Source organism: Dermacentor variabilis, chromosome 4 (assembly GCF_050947875.1).
Source record: "Dermacentor variabilis isolate Ectoservices chromosome 4, ASM5094787v1, whole genome shotgun sequence".
Taxonomy (NCBI): domain Eukaryota; kingdom Metazoa; phylum Arthropoda; class Arachnida; order Ixodida; family Ixodidae; genus Dermacentor; species Dermacentor variabilis.
This window is the reverse complement of record NC_134571.1, coordinates 28,270,751-28,284,687: the sequence shown is the minus strand read 5'-3', so window position 1 is coordinate 28,284,687 and position 13,937 is coordinate 28,270,751. Positions and strand designations below refer to the sequence as shown.

The following is a 13,937-nucleotide window of genomic DNA, read 5'->3' as shown; positions in this document are numbered from 1 at the left end:
TCTTCAAAAGTCTGCGGTGCAGTTCATTTCACTGCCGAGCCCGTTTTACTCATGAAACTTCCCTGCCAACTGAACTGAAACTTGACCATAAATAGTTGCAGCGAAGCAAGCATTTTATTTCAGTTCAATAAAGAATTAATCTTTCGTCATTTCGCTGTAATATGCGAGGGAAAACATAAAATTACGTGCTAATAATTTTATTTTTGTGCTTACCGCCTTATTTGTGTAACGGGAAAAGTTTGAAGTACGGATTATTTGCAGTCTCTCGGAGGAACAGTGGCTGGCGGTTACGAGGGCGGGAGCAGAGCTTCCCTGCAGACTTAAGTTGTATATGACTATAGTAGAATTTTGTGAATTAGCACTGGAAGAATTATAGAGAAATATATATTTGCGGAACAATCACAGTTCTTGTGGATTCCTCATTTACTGCTATACCAAGTGCCAAAACCGGCTCGTATTGCTATTTGGGAAGTTGCATAACGATGTGTGGCCGCCAGTCCCATACAACCGCGTAGAGCGCAGGACGCTGCGGTTCTAGACGTACGTACTGCGCCCACCGCGAAAGGTTATAAAAACACCCTCACAAGCACAGCAGAGAAGTGGCTACGTCAGGCGGTTCCTATGATAACTGTAGAAGAGTCATTCGAAACACACTTAATTGTCTCCACTTCTGGCGGCGTTTTCTCTACTTCCTTATAAAATAAAAGTTGTTGATCCATAAATATTTTTGTAAACAATGGTTAAATTTGTTATTTTTCGCTTTTCCTTCCAGTTTCGCTGTTGCCTTGGCTCTCTTTTAGTAGATCGCTTAATTTTTCAACTCCTTGCGATTTTTGTTTTTTCACGACAGGTGCTGTACAATTAGGGAAAAACCAGACGAGGTAACGGGTGACAGTCATATTGCTTATGTGTTTAAGGGTTATTGCAGGGTTTCATGATGAACGCTGTTTCACATTATTTTATTCCCCCCTCCCCTTTTATCTAAACCATATAACGTGTATATCGTTCCGGGGATCTGCCAGCGTCGCGGCGAGCCGTCACTCGAGGAAATAATGAAGCAAAAGAAAAAGTTAAACGCAATTGGCGTTTTCTCCGGCCGCAACTCGTTCCACGAGCATACAGACCAGCTGAATAAGAACTGAATCCCTTTCCTGGTCCCAGAATCAGCCTAAGCAAAGAAGGTTGAACTAACGAAGCAACAGCGACAGTTGCTTCGCATGACAGTTGAATAGATGGTGACAACTGAACGCATCTAGAGTTAATCGCGCGGGCGCCGAATCTATGAGAAAACTAGCCTTCACATCCCAAGAGATGCCGCTAACTACCGCCATCCAAATGGAGTGAAAAAGGCAGCAAAATGTTGACTGCTGAATAGCTGCCAATTAAGTCTCAACATTGATCTGGCGGCGCTTTAGGAATGTGTGAGAAGTGGTGGCGTGGGTGGGGATGGGGGTGGGTGGGTATGCCGCTTGATTTAGGGGGAGTGGGGCGTAAGTGGCGTAATTGCGAACACGATTACGCCAGTGTCGAAAATTTACACCAGCAGCTAAGCAGAATATAGTAATTAGCTTTGTGTTTTTGTGGTTGAGCTTTGCGCCACCAGCTGGCGCCACCAATCTGGCCGCTCACGTTTACGCCTCCGCTAACAAAAACCGTGGAAATCGTAAGAGCAATGTCGTCCTCCTCTTTCTCCACTCTCAATTCCCCCGTGTTTACTTGCAGTGACCCTTCGTAACAATATTGCACCTTGTTGAGCATGACAACCAGAGTTGGTGATATACGACCATCCACATGAAAGGACAACTGGCTGTGCTGGTTGGAGACTGCTTATGGTATGCTGTATTGAGCCTGATATGTTCAAGACTTCACATTATATCATTGGCAGTGTCCACTGTCCTGGTCCCTCAGGCACCTCAGCCCACGAGTTGATAGTGCTGCCACTGCAATCTTTTTGATGACTACTATAACTAATGAGTTTCAAGGATTCCAGCATGTTTTGTGAAAAATTTACTCCGAACGCTTAAGGTTCAGAAGCCTATCTTTTTCTGCGTTTAGCTTTGCACTGCTAGCACAATTATAGTCCATGAAGAGCTGAATATCCCGAGGAACTGGTGCGGGCTTGGAGTTTGGATCAACATCCAGAGATGCCAGCAGGTCATTCAACGATCCATCCACAAGTGTCATTTTCACCATGCAAACTGCTCGAATGAAATTGTCCCCGACTGTAATCAACTGCTGTTCAATGTAGACATCTCTGTCTTCCCAGTACACAATCTGTAAAAAAGGGGATGCAATAGATATAAATTATAGGCTATTTATGCTAAATTTACCAGATTTTAGCAGATTAGCTATTATCAGAAAAGCACATCATATTGTCCTGTTCACAATATTTTTTTTTCGAGCTCTGTGCAAGGACTAAGCTGCACTTTCCAACTCATTAAAGCCACTTCAAAGGATCTGAATTTACTACCTGTCAATCTTGTTGAATGCAAAAGGTCGTAATGAAATGCAACCTTCCGTAACAATATGCTTAATGTGCTATACCCAGGATGGAAAGAAAAAAGTATGCAGTGCATGACACCATTGCGGCAGACTTCTTGGGGGAAAGAATTTTTAGATATGCTCCGCATATTATGACTGACACAAAATTGTTCACCCTAACATTGCAATTCTCAGAACAAATGAATGGGAGCAGTCCATTGACTTTCTGCATTGAAGTTCATGGCTGCCACAATGTCATTTTTGCTCCATTTGCGATTACATATACCATAGCTTAAAAGAAATAATGTGTGCCGTGTCAATTTACGTTGTCATGTCAACTGCTTTTCTTACTCCTCTTACCTATCTGTACGTAGCTATTGGTCTCTACTAAAACAACCCTGTAGCTTCTTACTGCTGGATTCATACAGCTTTTCACAAATTTATATTTGGGCTGCCCAATTCAATAGGCCTCACACTATCCTTGAAGAAAACAAGATGACGTCAGCACCATCCAGTAAACATGAGATGAAGGCAAGCACTAGAAGACTAATAAAGTTGAAACAGATGCACTCAATTCTCGTCGCTACATGTAGAAGAAGAAAACTTATTTCACGACTGCCTGTGCAACTGGAAAAGCAACATTGTACAACACGAATAAAGCATAAACACCAGCTCTATCCAGTACACAGATGATGAGTGGGTGTTAGCCAATCATGGCAGCTGTTGGTGCGATCGTGCTCTCCAGCATCAGTATCCTCCATTGCTGTAGCATTGGTAGAGCAGCTGAGAGGTAGAACCTTGGACTGCCAATCTATTGGTCGCAAGTTTTAATCCTTGTGGTATAAAGAGAAATTTTCTTTGTTCTTGTTTTTCTTAAATATTTTCACAAAGAATTTCGAGATTCCAGCAATGACACATGCAGGCATCAAAACGACCAAGGGAGCTAGCCCATAACAGCTATTTCTGCAAAGTAACAAGCTCACTTAACTGGCGTGGTCATGTGCTAAAAGGAACTGCCGACTTTGCCAAAACACTTGGTACAGAATAAGAAACTACTGTGGCTTGCAAAAACAAAAGCTCAAGAAAGGTCAAGAGAAGGCAGGATTTTTGCCTGAAAGAAGTAAATTCGCAAGCAATTTGCATCACTTGTAAAAATGACTCAGAGTTGTCTAGAACTTACCTGGTGCTTATTTTTGGGACTGACAGTTTGCAATATGCCTTATAGTATTTCTCCTGATTCATAAAAAAATTTACTAGAAACAGCAGAGTACTATTCAAACAATAGCCTGTCTTATTACGTAAATGTGCAAAGCCTAAGGAACAAGAGAGAAAGAATTGACGCAAAAGTAAAGCAGTTGAAGTGTAGTTTTGATTTTCTGGCCTCTACAGAGACGTGGTTTTGTTCAGACACAGGTGCTGGTCAGTCCGTAGGTTGCAAGCACATAACCCAAGTCAGAATGGATAAATGAGCTGGTGGCATGCCCTTAAATAAATTATGCATTTCTTTACTTGGTGATTTCAACATTGATGCCCTTCCAACATCTCCTGCTCAAATAGCTTTGAGAGAAACAATGCTGCTGAATGTCTATGCTATACTATGGACGCACCAACATGTGTGGACAAATCATCGGCAACTTTGACTGATCTCTGCTGCACAAGCCTTAGACATGGTCCTTTTTGGCGTGTTTTCACCAGGTGTAAAGGGCTTCTGAAATACTTGAGCATAGTAAGAAAATATTGCCAATATGTACAAGAGGCTCCTGTGAACATCTGAGCCAAATATTATCGCACTGCACGCAACAGGCAATTTACAATCTCATGTCGAGAACAGCGCAAGATCACTTTCTCCTGCTTGCACAATGTTGTCAAGCAGCAGCATCACAAGCTGCTGGAACCACGAACAGCTATTGGCTAATTTCGTGATAGCAAGGGCATTCTCAGCAATACATAATTGGTAATTTTGAGTTGTTGACCGGGGCTGTTGACATGACCGGGGTTGTTGGAGAAGTATGGGTGAGGCCTTCGCCCTGCGGTGGGCGCAACCAGGCTGATGATGATGATGATGAATTTTGAGTTAAATAAATGAAGCATATATATGTCCATGATCTCAAAATGACAGAAAAATCATTCCATCTTTTCACTGCCGGTCTATATGCAGCTGTTGCGTGTAGCTGTGTCTCCTGCATGCGGACTCCAAGACAGCAGCAGCATGCTGCGTGGCGTAGTCTACCGCAGCTGCCACAGGGTGCCATGAAAAGCCCTTTCGCCGTAAAGACATTCGACATTTAGGTGTTTTGCCCCCTTGGCTCCTCCCCCGTGTAGCTTTAATGTACTAAATCAGATGAAAAGAGATAGAAATCCATGTACCGATGTGATAACTCCACTGACACTTGAAGGACTAAAAAAATTTTCTGCCATGAGATTCATGAGACATCATTCTTTAATAGTGAGGCTATATTATGATTAGTTAGAAAAGTGTTTGAGGGCCCTTTAAGTGATCATATGCCTTTCTTTACAATTTTTCCATCAGATAAGCAATGTTCTTTCTATATGCGGATGATGAATAATCCATACAACATAGCCATTTTCTGTGCACTTATGGTTGAAGCTGACTGGGCGGAGCTCTATGGTAAAAAATATAAACAATAATAAAAATAAAAGAAGAAGAAAAAAAGAAAGCTTATGATACATTTCGAACACAAACCCTTCAGAACTGCAGCCTTGCTTTCCCTGTCGCTGCAATAATAAATAGCGGAAAAGCTACAAAACAAGGATAACTAATAAACGTTACATGCAGATGAAAGGTAAGCATTTAATGTTCTCTGATTTCCTGAAAATCAGAAGTCGTAACATCTTAATCCAATATACACAGTTTTGAAATAAACTGAACGTGGACCTAATCTAGGTTAAGTCATCTTTGTATTACTATGTTTTCGCTCATAGCAAAAAAAACCAATGACTCTCTGGACAGGGATTACAATTCTAATTGTAATCAGCTTTTTGTTTCTTGGAGAAATAAATGAATTTTGAATCTTAATTGGCAACAGTAAAAGTATACTTCCTCTCGAAACGCTGATTAGTGCTATTAATCATAATAGCATTGCATTTGCTAACAAATCGAATGCACATTTTCTTGAAGCAGGCAATTTCACGGACTCAAATCTACTATCGAATACTTCCCTTGAGCCATACACTCATTTTAACTAATATACTGACTCTTTATTTTTGACACCTACTTCAGAAGAAGAAATCACTGCTATCATAGGTTCTCTTAAAAATGCTTGTGCACCAGGCAACAACACTGCTGCACTAGTAGTTACAATTAAAAGTGCCACTGTAAGTATTACTGGGCTGCTGACCAACACACTTAACCTAATGCTGGTTACAGGAGTGCTTTCAGATAAATAAATGATTGCTCATGTTGCTGTTATATTAGAGAAATAAAACTGGTCTTAAAATTTGCTGACCAATTTTAGTCCTGCGATTTTATAAGGTTGTTGGAAGAGTAATGCACAATTGCTTCTTTAATATTTTTCAGTCTAAGAGTGCAATCCGTAATTAGCAATATGGTTTCCAACCTGGAAAATCAAATGAAACAGCATTACTGCACATAAAAAATGATGTAATTCAAAACATTGAAATGAAACTGAATGGTGGTATAGCACTTTTTGAATTGGACGATTTACTGATCTCAGGTGCCATAATCTGTAACACTGCATGCGGCGTGTCTTACATATATGTGTGTGTGACCTTGACTCTGGCTGGAACCAGGGCTGCCTCAAGAAGAAGGGCTCTTGGTCTCCTCACTGAAATTTCAGTATTTTCATGCTGTGCAGCCGTTTGATACTTTGCAGACACAAATGCCACCATGTGATATACGTACCGCACTTGTCCGTTTGCAATGCTGAAACCCTGTGAGTGTCCCTTTAACCCTTTAAGAGCCATAGCCAAATCTTACTCGGTTAGAATTTCGTTTTTTCTTTTTTGTAGAAAGTGCCAAGGATTAGTCTGTCTTGTCTACAAGCTTGGGCACCCTTTCCAAGTGCCAGTAACAGGTCAGGCTTATCCAATCTATTTTGATGTTTTGGTGAGTTCCTGCTTTAGCCCTCCCGACTAGGGTTTAAAGATGGTGGCTGTCTGTCACATGTTGCTGGCCCCTTGGGTGTGCACATTCTTCAGAAGCAGGCTTTACCCATCTGATGGCATGGCACTTTGTGGACTTTGTCCCATCCACAGCAGGCATCCATAGAACATCGATAAAGGCAATGCGATGTCTGTTGCAAAGATCGAAGCAACACTGGGAATAAAGGGTACAAGAAAACATGCTTCCGGTGTAAGGATTGTGGTGTGGGATTTTGCCTCCTACCGTCATTTGTGATCTATCATATAAAAGCAATATTCTAATCCTTCAGGACGACTTTTCCACAACTTCGACTTTTTGCTTTTGCAAGCCTTTCTCCCCAAATGTTTGCTCTAAAATGTAAATGTTGCATCGAGTGATTGCGACAGAACTGAACAACCATCAACTCTGAAACTTTTAGTCCATAACATCATCTTCATCATCATCAGCCTGTTTTATGTCCACTGCAGGATGAAGGCCTCTCCCTGCGATCTTCAATTACCCCTGTCCTGCGGCAACCAATTCCAACTAGCGCCTGTGAATTCCCTAATTTCATCGCTCCACCTAGTCTTTTGTCATCCTCGATTGCGTTTACCTTCTCTTGGTACCCATTCTGTAACTCTATTGGTCCAACGGTTATCTAATCGGTGCATTACATGACCTGCCCAGATCCATTTCTTCCTCTTGATGTCAATTAGAATATCGTCTATACACGTTTGCTCTCTGATCCAAACCGCTCTCTTTCTGTCTCCTAACGTTATGCCTAGCAATCCTGTTTCCATCACTCTTTGCGCGGTCCTTAACTTGTTCTCAAGCTTCTTTGTCAGTCTCCAAGTCTCTGCCCCATACGTCAGCACTGGTAAAATGCACTGATTGTACACCTTTCTTTTCAGTGATAATGGTAAGCTTCCAGGCAGGAGCTCACAATGTCTGCCGTATGCGATCCAACCCTATTTTATTCTTCTGTGAATGTCCTTCTCATGATCAGTGTTCCCTGTGATTAATTGACCTAGGTAAATGTACTCCTTCACAGGTTCTAGAGGCCGACTGGTGATCTTGAACTCTTGTTCCTTTGCCCGGCTGTTTATCATTATCTTTGTCTTGTGCATATTTATCTTCAACCCCACTGTTACACTCTCTCTGTTAAGGTCCTCAATCATTTGTTGTAACTCGTCCGCATTGTTGCTGAATAGAACAATGTCATCGGCAAACCGAAGGTTGCTGAGATATTCGCCGTCAATCTTTACTCCTAAGCCTTCCCAGCTTAATAGCTTGACTACTTCTTCTAAGCACACAGTGAATAGCATTGGAGATTTTGCGTCTCCCTGTCTGATACCTTTCTTTATAGGTATCTTCCTGCTTTTCTTGTGTAGAATTAAGGTAGCTGTAGAGCTTCTGTAGATATTTCCCAAGGTATTTACGTAAGCGTTCCGTACTCCTTGATTACGTAATGCCTCTATGGCTGCGGGTATCTCTAATGAGTCAAATGCCTTTTCGTAATCTATGAAAGCCATATAGAGAGGCTTATTGTACTCTGCGGATTTCTCGATAACCTGATTGATGATGTGGATGTGATCCACTGTAGAGTATGCCTTCCTGAAGCCAGCCGGTTCCCTTCGTTGACTAAAGTCCAGTGTTGCCCTTATTCTATTGGAGAATATTTTGGTAAATATTTTATATTTCAGTTCATACTCAGTTCAGTTTCATGCACATATATGGTAATAGCATTTAATTCATCTGCACTACCTCGCGCCATTCGTCTCTGGGATGACCTCCCTGATAACATAGCCTCCATATCTAATCCCGACACGTTCCGCTATCAATTACTCACGCTTTTCCCATTTAATACCATTCACGAGTGCCCAATCTAGTGTATTTTATCGTGCAAATTAACCATGTTGTATATCATTTTCATAAATGGTATTCCTTTTGCTCTGTTAACAGTAACAAGTGTCCGCGTGCCTTCAGATGTTGCTTTGTATTCCTTGTGCCTTCAATATTGTGTAACACGGTAATCTTTTTATAGCACTGTTCCTGTTGGAAATTTGTACTTTTTATACCTTTACTGTTTAATATGCCCCCCTTACTTTATGCCCTGCCCTAGGGCCTGTAAGGTTCTTTTAAATAAATAAATAAATAAATAAATAAATAAATAAATAAATAAATAAGTAAATAAATATTATAATGGGAGTAAGCTAATGGGCCTGTAATTTTTCAATTGTTTAACATCTCCATTTTTGTGGATTAGTATAATGTTTGCATTCTTCCAGTTTTCTGGGACCCTTGCAGTCGATAGACACTTCGTATAAAGAGCTGCCAGTTTTTCAAGCATTAGGTCTCCTCCATCTTTGATTAAATCGACTGTTATTCCATCTTCCCCTGCTGCTCTTCGTTGTTTCATGTCTTGCAAGGCACTTCTGACCTCATCGCTAGTTACAGGAGGAGTTCCTGTATCCTGTTCATTACAGTTTCTAATTGAGATATCCTGACTCCTTTGGGTACTGTACAGGTCAGTATAGGATTCTTCCACTGGTTTTATTTTATCTTCAATATTGCTGATGATATTACCCTGCTTATCTTTTAGTGCATACATCTTTGTTTGTCCTATGCCAAGTTTCTTTCTCACCGATTTCAGGCTGCGTCCATTCTTTATGGCTTCTTCAGTCTTTCTAACGTTATAGTTTCGAATATCCCTTATTTTCGCCTTGTTGATCAGTTTTGACAGTTCCGTGAATTCTATCCTACCTTTTGAGTTGGACACTTTCATTTTCTGTCGTTTCTTTATTAGGTCCTTTGTTACTTGGGAGAGGTTGCCTACTGGTTGCCTTGGTGCCTTGCCTCCCACTTCAATTGCTGCCTCTGAAGCCAACCTAGTCACGGTTTCATTCATTAGCTCTATGTCATCATCACCGCTATGTTCTAAGGCAGCATATTTGTTTGCAAGTGCCAGCCTGAATTTGTCTGCTTTTACTCTTACTGCCTCTAGGTTGACCTGTTTCTTCTTGACCAATTTAGCTCTTTCTCTCTTCAAATTGCGGTGAATCCTACCTTCAATAACCTACGATCACTGCACTTTACCCTACCTATCACTTCTACATCCTGCACAATGCTGGGATTAGCAGAAAGTATGAAGTCAATTTCATTTCTTGTTTCACCATTAGGGCCTTTCCAGGTCCACTTTCTGTTGCTACGCTTCCTGAAAAAGGTGTACATTACTTGAAGCTTATTCTTTTCTGCGAATTCTACCAGCATCTCTCCTTTAGCGTTCCTAGAATCGACACCGTAGTTGCCAATTGCTTGTTCACCAGCCTGCTCTTTCCCCACTTTTGCATTGATGTCGCCCATTAGTACAGTATACTGAGTTTGCACGTTTCTCATCGCTAATTCAACATCTTCATAAAACTGATCTACTTCCTCATCATCATGACTGGATGCTAGAGCGTAGGCTTGTACTACCTTTAATCTATAACTTTTATTAAGTTTGATTACAACTACAGTTACACTCTCATTAATGCTGTAGAATTCGTCAATGTTGCCCGCTATGTCCTTATGGATTAGGAATCCTACCCCGTATTGCTTCTTATCTAGAAGACCTCTATAGCAGAGAACATGTCCATTATTCAGCAATGTATAAGCCTCACCAGTTCTTCTAATCTGAATAAGGCCGATGATATCCCAAACAATGTCTGATAGTTCCTCAAAGAGTCCTGCTAACCTAGCCTGACTCAAGAGGGTTCGGGTGTTAAACGTTGCAAGGGTCAGTTTTCATTGGCGGCCTGTCTGGCCCCAGAGATTCTTAGCACCCTCTGCGGCGTTACATGTCTGACCGCCGCCTTGGTCAGGTGCTCCGCAGCTGCTGGGGACTGAGGGCCATTGGGTAATGGAGTGAGCCATTTGGGAGGGGGTGGCTTAATACTGCACCAGAGAGGCCAATTCCTGATCTGGTGAGGGAGTGTCTTTTTGAAGCTTTGCAGGCCTTCCTAATTTGGTTGTACCTGGATTAGTATAGCCCCACTCGCTCTCGGCATCTTTTGTCGGTGACAGGCATCATTCCAAGCCTGCAGAAGTTGTGCACTGAAGGAGGTGAATTTCAAGATGACGGTGATGATGATTTCAAGATGATTTTATGATGGCGAGTCAATATACATGGTTCTTGTTACCTTGTATTTTCAGACAGAAATTGTGAATTTAATGTCCTCATGTTATATATATATTTCGAATCTGCAAAAAACTTGATATCCATATGCGTAAAAAAATGTAATCTTCTAAACACCTTTCTGGATTTTTCCCTGGCACTTAAAGGATTAAGTAACAGATTGCTGTTAAGTTTTTTAAAGCACTGCTGCCAATATGACTAATGCTGCCATAAAATGAGTTGTAGTATTAAATGGTGAAATTTCACATACACATTAGTGTACATTGTTGACCCAATAAAGACATTTGGTCACAGCCTTCTCATTTCGTAAGCAAGCTCTGCATGTCAGTGAGAAAGTGGACATGTAGCTGAATTGGCAGTGCAATGAAGATTACTAAGGTAAAGAGCTGATGGTAACACATGATTATTGGCCCTAGTCTGCTGATTAGCACACGAACTGCAGATCACAAACACAGGGACATGCGTTTTGTCTTATGTTTACATCTGTCATAATGCAAGTTGTGATTTTTGCCTCAGAGACATAAGAGATCCTTCCCATCAGAGCTGTAATTAAACCTTGCTCAAATATGCATCAGCTGGGTCTCACAGAAAACTTGCTAAAAATGATTTCTGTTGCTTTACAACCTTGTGAACATGCCACAGATTCAGATAATTATTAAATTTTTCTACTAACTGGATTTAACAAAAAATACATAGTGCTCCTCTGTTCCCCTTGTTCTTCTCACTGATTGCATGGCAGGGCTCTCAACATTGGCAGCCTTGGTGCCAAGCAGTAGCATACAATGGTTCCTTTTCCAATTTTCTGCTTCTAAGGCCACAATACTATGATGAAGCCTGTAGTTGAAAAGAAGTATGACATCTGCCGCCATGGCTGTGAGTGGTACAGGCTGGCACTCCCAGGGCTATATCTGGTACATATACACAAATGCACAAAAAGTAGCTGGGCAGACAGCCACCGCAGTGGTTATCCACACAACTTGTGGTGGAACACAGCATGCATAATGCATATATGGGTTCAGCTCCTTGCAGCAAGTTGTCCTTCTGTCCAGTTTCATTTTCCTTGTTCTTGTTATTTCTGCATTTTCATTAAAAAGAACAGTTACTTTTCCCTATGCTTTCCCTGGCTTTGTTGTCTGTTGGCTTCATGTGGTTTTAACTAGCTGACTGTCTCATTTGCGTGCATAGATAAAATGCACACAATTTTGTGCACTACTTGAGTGACCATATCTCGCAAGCTAAGTTTTTCAGTTGCCCTCAGTAAGTTGTCTGCTTGAAGCTTCCAAATGCACTAAAACAAGAAATAGATTTTTTTTTTCCACTGAGCAGGTGAAGTTAGGAACGCTGGTGTTAATAATGTGCACAGTAAGAAAATAGTAAGGAAGAAGTAAACTTGCCTTGGAATGAATTTCAAAGGCCTGGAAAAGTGTGACTGGCCTTCGGTAGCGCACCACTTGAGCACTGATGAGCAGGTGAGCTTTCAATTTCTTTGCATTATGCCACAGTCTATTCTTCAAACCAAATGCAGCTCGGCCAAACTCAAAGGCACGGAGGTACTTTACATTGTTCATGTGCATCATGTGATCAAGGTCACTTAGTGAGCACCTGCCTGCAAAATACCACGAAAAGATATGTGACAGTGCTGCGACATTTTACATGTACTTTCAAAATATTTGCACATATTTAGGGTTTCCTGACAAAATAATGTGGATAGTTCATAAGCAATAGCTTGGCTCTCCACAGTGATACTTCATTAAAATCGTCGTAAAGTGTTTGTGATAATATTATTACCTGAGCGGAAGTACTAGCTCGATAATTTCTTTTAAACAAATACGTAATCTACTTCCGAACCCTTAATAAAATTGGCTGCACCTATATATAATGACTACCAGGTTTTCTAATAGAAACTAATGTCGCTGTCACATGGCCATTTTCAATCGCGATCGAATTTTTCGACCGTGATTTCCTCCCTTCCCCAGCTTGTACAAAGGAGACAACTGCGATCAAGAAATTAGATCCGAATCAGGTTCGATCGCGATCGAAAGTGCACCGCGTGACACCCGTATAACAGCTGAGAAACTTTTAGAAATTTTAGAGCACCAATTTTGTATATGTCTATGCCTCAAAACAAAGCCGGGCCCAATGTAATACCGGCATCACACGGCCACCTTTGGTCGCGACTGAGCCCGATCAAGATCGGAATCCTCGACCGCGATTGGCGTTCTCCCGCAGTTGAGCAAAGAAGCCAATCGCGGCCGTGAAATTCGATCCGGATCGGGCTCGATGGCGATCAAAAGAGCATCGTGAAACACCCGTATAAGACTTTAAGAACATGCGATCTGCTTGATGCTGGCTACACATAAAGCCTTAAATGTTACATCGTAAACATTGCAAATAGTGTTCGATGAACCAGTATAATAAACTATGCAACAATTCTGGTCAACCTATACACATTTACATGCCTTGAATCAAGTGCACAGTGGTCGAAAATATTTATATATGGTTTCACATTTTCGATACATGACCGAAAGAAACAAACACCTTACCCTCTGAAGAAGGCATCGCAACTTACCAGTCGTGACGTCCGGCTCTAAGAGAGGCTTCTTCATGTGCCTCCATCGCAGAAAGCCACGTACCATAATGGCAATGTACTGTACGAAATAATTAACATCAAACAAGACATACAGAGTCAACGCTAGCACTGTGTAAAATCCCATTGCAGAGTCAGCGACAGTCAGATGATTGTCAGTGTCCTTTCTCTTAACACTAAGATTTTCCCTCGCGACCTACCAAGAATTAATGTAGGGCTGCAAACTTTCAGTAAAGCTCGCTAACTAAACAAATGCACCTGAAGACGGAAAGCTCCTCCCGCCTCCATTCAATCACGCTTGGCTGGTTCACGGTGGCATAATAACACAAGTGATCAAGCGGCGCATCTTCATGAAAGCTCCAAGTGCTCCGAATTATGTATTGCGTTTCAGTATTTTTGCGCGAGATGGCAGCAGAAGCACACGCAGTGTGCGCGTGCGGACACTCCGTGTGCCACACTTCTACGTGCCACACTTGTGCGGCAAAAATTACGTGTTACTTTTAGAAAACAAACACGTAATTTTTTCCACAGAAGTCACCTATCTGCAACATGAAACTACATAAGAAAATTTTATTGATTCCGTGTCACTTTAC

At 41.5% G+C, this 13,937-nt stretch overlaps 1 protein-coding gene across 2 annotated transcripts; it reads right to left on the bottom strand.

The window, feature by feature from the left end:
- Positions 1-1,990: 1,990 nt before the first annotated feature.
- LOC142578842 (protein THEM6-like) lies at positions 1,991-13,727 on the bottom strand. 2 transcript variants are annotated; one of them, XM_075688472.1, is made up of 4 exons: positions 13,603-13,727; positions 13,327-13,405; positions 12,152-12,363; positions 1,991-2,274 (listed from the first exon to the last, which is right to left on the bottom strand). In XM_075688472.1, the coding sequence occupies exons 1-4, from the start codon at positions 13,630-13,632 to the stop codon at positions 2,008-2,010; spliced, it is 588 nt and encodes a 195-aa protein (XP_075544587.1). In that variant the 5' UTR covers positions 13,633-13,727; the 3' UTR covers positions 1,991-2,007. The 2 variants fall into 2 exon arrangements, with proteins under 2 accessions (XP_075544587.1, XP_075544586.1); XM_075688471.1 differs by having other exon boundaries at positions 13,327-13,727.
- Between the last annotated feature and the right edge of the window lie 210 nt (positions 13,728-13,937).